Genomic DNA, 2752 nt, shown 5'->3' with positions numbered 1-2752 from the left:
CATGAGGACTAAGTTTCCACTGAGGTTTGCATGAAGATCAACAGGCAAATACGAAAAGTTGTACCCTGTCTTTCAAACTCAGTTTAGTTTAGGATGAAAAGTAATACTAATGTCTGAACTCCCTTTTTTCCAAACAAAGGACATTGGTTATTTTTTTTAATATAAATTCTTTAATTTGTATATTTGTTCTTTAAAACACTTCCACCTAGCAAAAATATGATTAAATATAAGACTTTTCACTGGAGTCCATGTTTTGTGTGCACACACGCCAAATTATATATTATCTACCATGAAGACCAGTTTAGTAAAATAGTAAGACATTTATAAACATTTTTTCACAACTTTAAAAATAAAGTTGCATGTACCTTTTGGTGAACAAAAAGTCTTCAAGTGTGTTGGCTAGTTCTGGCCACATACTGTCAAATTTTCCAGAAGAAGCATGCTGCCTTGCAACTGGCAGTCCAATAGAAAGAACTTTAAGAAGAGAAGATACTGCTAGTTTCCATGTGCTTTCAGAGGGGCAGGCGTACTTCAGGCTCAGAGGTATCCTCTGTGTCTGTGAAAAGAAAGTTTAAATAAGCTTTATACTTTCTTGAAGAAATGTAAGAGCCAGACACATCTATGGTAAAGAAAATCTCTGCCAGAGGTCTCTAAAGATATGTTACACATACACAAAAAAAAGTACATTTCCCTCCATTTTCTGGTGGGACTTGGGATGCTCTCTTCTAAATATGATTATTAGATTACTGATTGTATGCCAGCTGGCTAAAGCACAGATTTGATTAACCAAATTCAAGGTTAGAAGCGTTAAAGAGTTAATCCATTAGCAATTACATTGGAAAATTACCTGCTAATTTTCTTTTTCTAGACTACATCTATCATCTCTGCTAATCCTGACAAATTGGTTCCTGTTCCCTCTGCAAATAAATTGGGGGTAGTTCATCATTATGAGGGAGCTCTGAAGAATTAGCCCTGTCTACCTTGGAAGAACTGCTCTGCAGTGTCCCAAGTTGTGATGACATGAATTTGAAGAAAAGGCCATAAGGAATTAAAACTTCTTGCAAAATGTAAAAAAAACAACAATATACATCATTCATGTGAAGCATCTGGTCATTATTAAAAATAAGAGGAGACAGCTTAAAAAGGCCAACAAACTGTTAAAGGTGGAACGGAGTAACAGAGATGGCACCTGAGAAACAAAATTAGCACGGATAAGATTTTTCATTCTCTGTCATATGACTTTTGCTAATCCCAATGAGTGGGAATATAGCAAGTAATTAAATAATTTAAGAAGAAACAGATAGAGAGGAGTTGGAAGACTGGAAGGTGAGAGCACTGCTGCCAAGTAAACAGGAAGTTGTTTTAGAGCCCATCAGCTGGAGCACCACTCTGCCACAGAATGCAGATGTAGAATCCTGAAGTTGCAGTGCCTTGCAAACAGAGAGAGAGAGAGAGAGAGAGGACATTGCTGCTTTAAAGATTTCTTCTGCAGATGCTGAAGTTGTCTCTCTGCCCAGAATGTACTCATACATCTGGTGGAAGGGTTAAGAATATACTTGCAAAGGCTTTGTATGTTTCAATGATACAACATTTAGGGTATGATTTTCAGAAGTGCTCAGGGTTGTGCTATCTGCTCTAATTAAATCAATGGTTAAATTCCCATTGATTTCAGTGGAAGCAGTTATGCCACTCCTGACTGCTTTTGAAAACCCCACTCCTCATCTAGTTGATTTGGGAGATTTTATGCCTAAATAACAAAGGTAAAAAGATAAACAGGGGATGACTTCCTAATGAGCTGTGTGTTTAAAATATATTTTGAAAGCCATAGTACTGTGGTCGAGTAACAACTGGATCAAATATACTGGAGAAAATTATGAGGCACTGAAAAATAATAGCTAGAATGAAAGGCCATACCAAACAAATTACCAAATTCACAGGTGCAAATACTGTGGCCAAGACTTTAAAAAAAAGATATCTAATCTTAGACTCCTAAATCTGTATTTAGGATTTTCAGTTATCAGGTACACTGCACTTTTGAACGTCACGCACCACTATTTTCATATACATAAATATGGATTTAGAAGCCAGTTTTTAGGCATCCACATTTTTAATTTTTTTTAACCTTTGTTTATACCTATTGCATGCTTAGGCTACCACACAGTCAAATTAATGAACAGGGTTATGTGATCTCAGCTATATTACTGCCCTAATAGCTAGTCATTAGCTTTTAGCATGAAAAATTGCCTAGTGCCTAACCCCTGCCTAAGACAATCATAAGACTCAGATCTAGAATTCCAAGTAGAGTTTGAGAGTTATTGTAGGAAAAAGTTTGTCTCAGAATAATTATATTAGTATTGCAGTAAATCACTCAATACACACATTTAACAAGTACAGTAGTTACGAACACCAGAGTTCTGAACTGACCAGTCAAACACACACCTCATTTGGAACTGGAAGTATGCAATCTGGCAGCAACAGACGCAAAAATAAAAAGCAAATACAGTACAGTACTGCGTTAAATATAAACTATTAACAGAATAAAAGTGAAAGTTTTAAAAAAGATCTGACCAGGGTAAGGAAACTTTGTTTGTTTCATTTAAATTAAGATGGTTAAAAGCAGCATTTTTCTTCTGCATAGTAAAGTTTCAAAGCTGTATTAAGTCAATGTTCAGTTGTAAACTTTTCAAAAGAACCATAATGTTTTGTTCAGAATTATGAACATTTCAGAGTGATGGACAACCTCCATTCTCAA

At 35.6% G+C, this 2752-nt stretch overlaps 1 protein-coding gene across 4 annotated transcripts in view; it reads right to left on the bottom strand.

The window, feature by feature from the left end:
- The window catches only part of MON2 (MON2 regulator of endosome-to-Golgi trafficking), a 242403-nt gene that overhangs the window by 65536 nt on the left and 174115 nt on the right, over positions 1 to 2752 (bottom strand). For 2 of the 4 annotated variants that reach the window (XM_075066076.1, XM_075066078.1), the window contains one exon: positions 366 to 556. The exons of the other annotated variants lie outside the window; for them this stretch is intronic. In XM_075066076.1, coding sequence (XP_074922177.1) covers positions 366 to 556 — 191 coding nt within the window. The remainder of the gene's footprint in view (positions 1 to 365; positions 557 to 2752) is intronic. 4 annotated transcript variants of the gene reach the window in all.

This window comes from Chelonoidis abingdonii, chromosome 1, assembly GCF_003597395.2.
Source record: "Chelonoidis abingdonii isolate Lonesome George chromosome 1, CheloAbing_2.0, whole genome shotgun sequence".
NCBI lineage: Eukaryota > Metazoa > Chordata > Testudines > Testudinidae > Chelonoidis > Chelonoidis abingdonii.
This window is presented reverse-complemented; position numbering and strand designations above follow the sequence as displayed.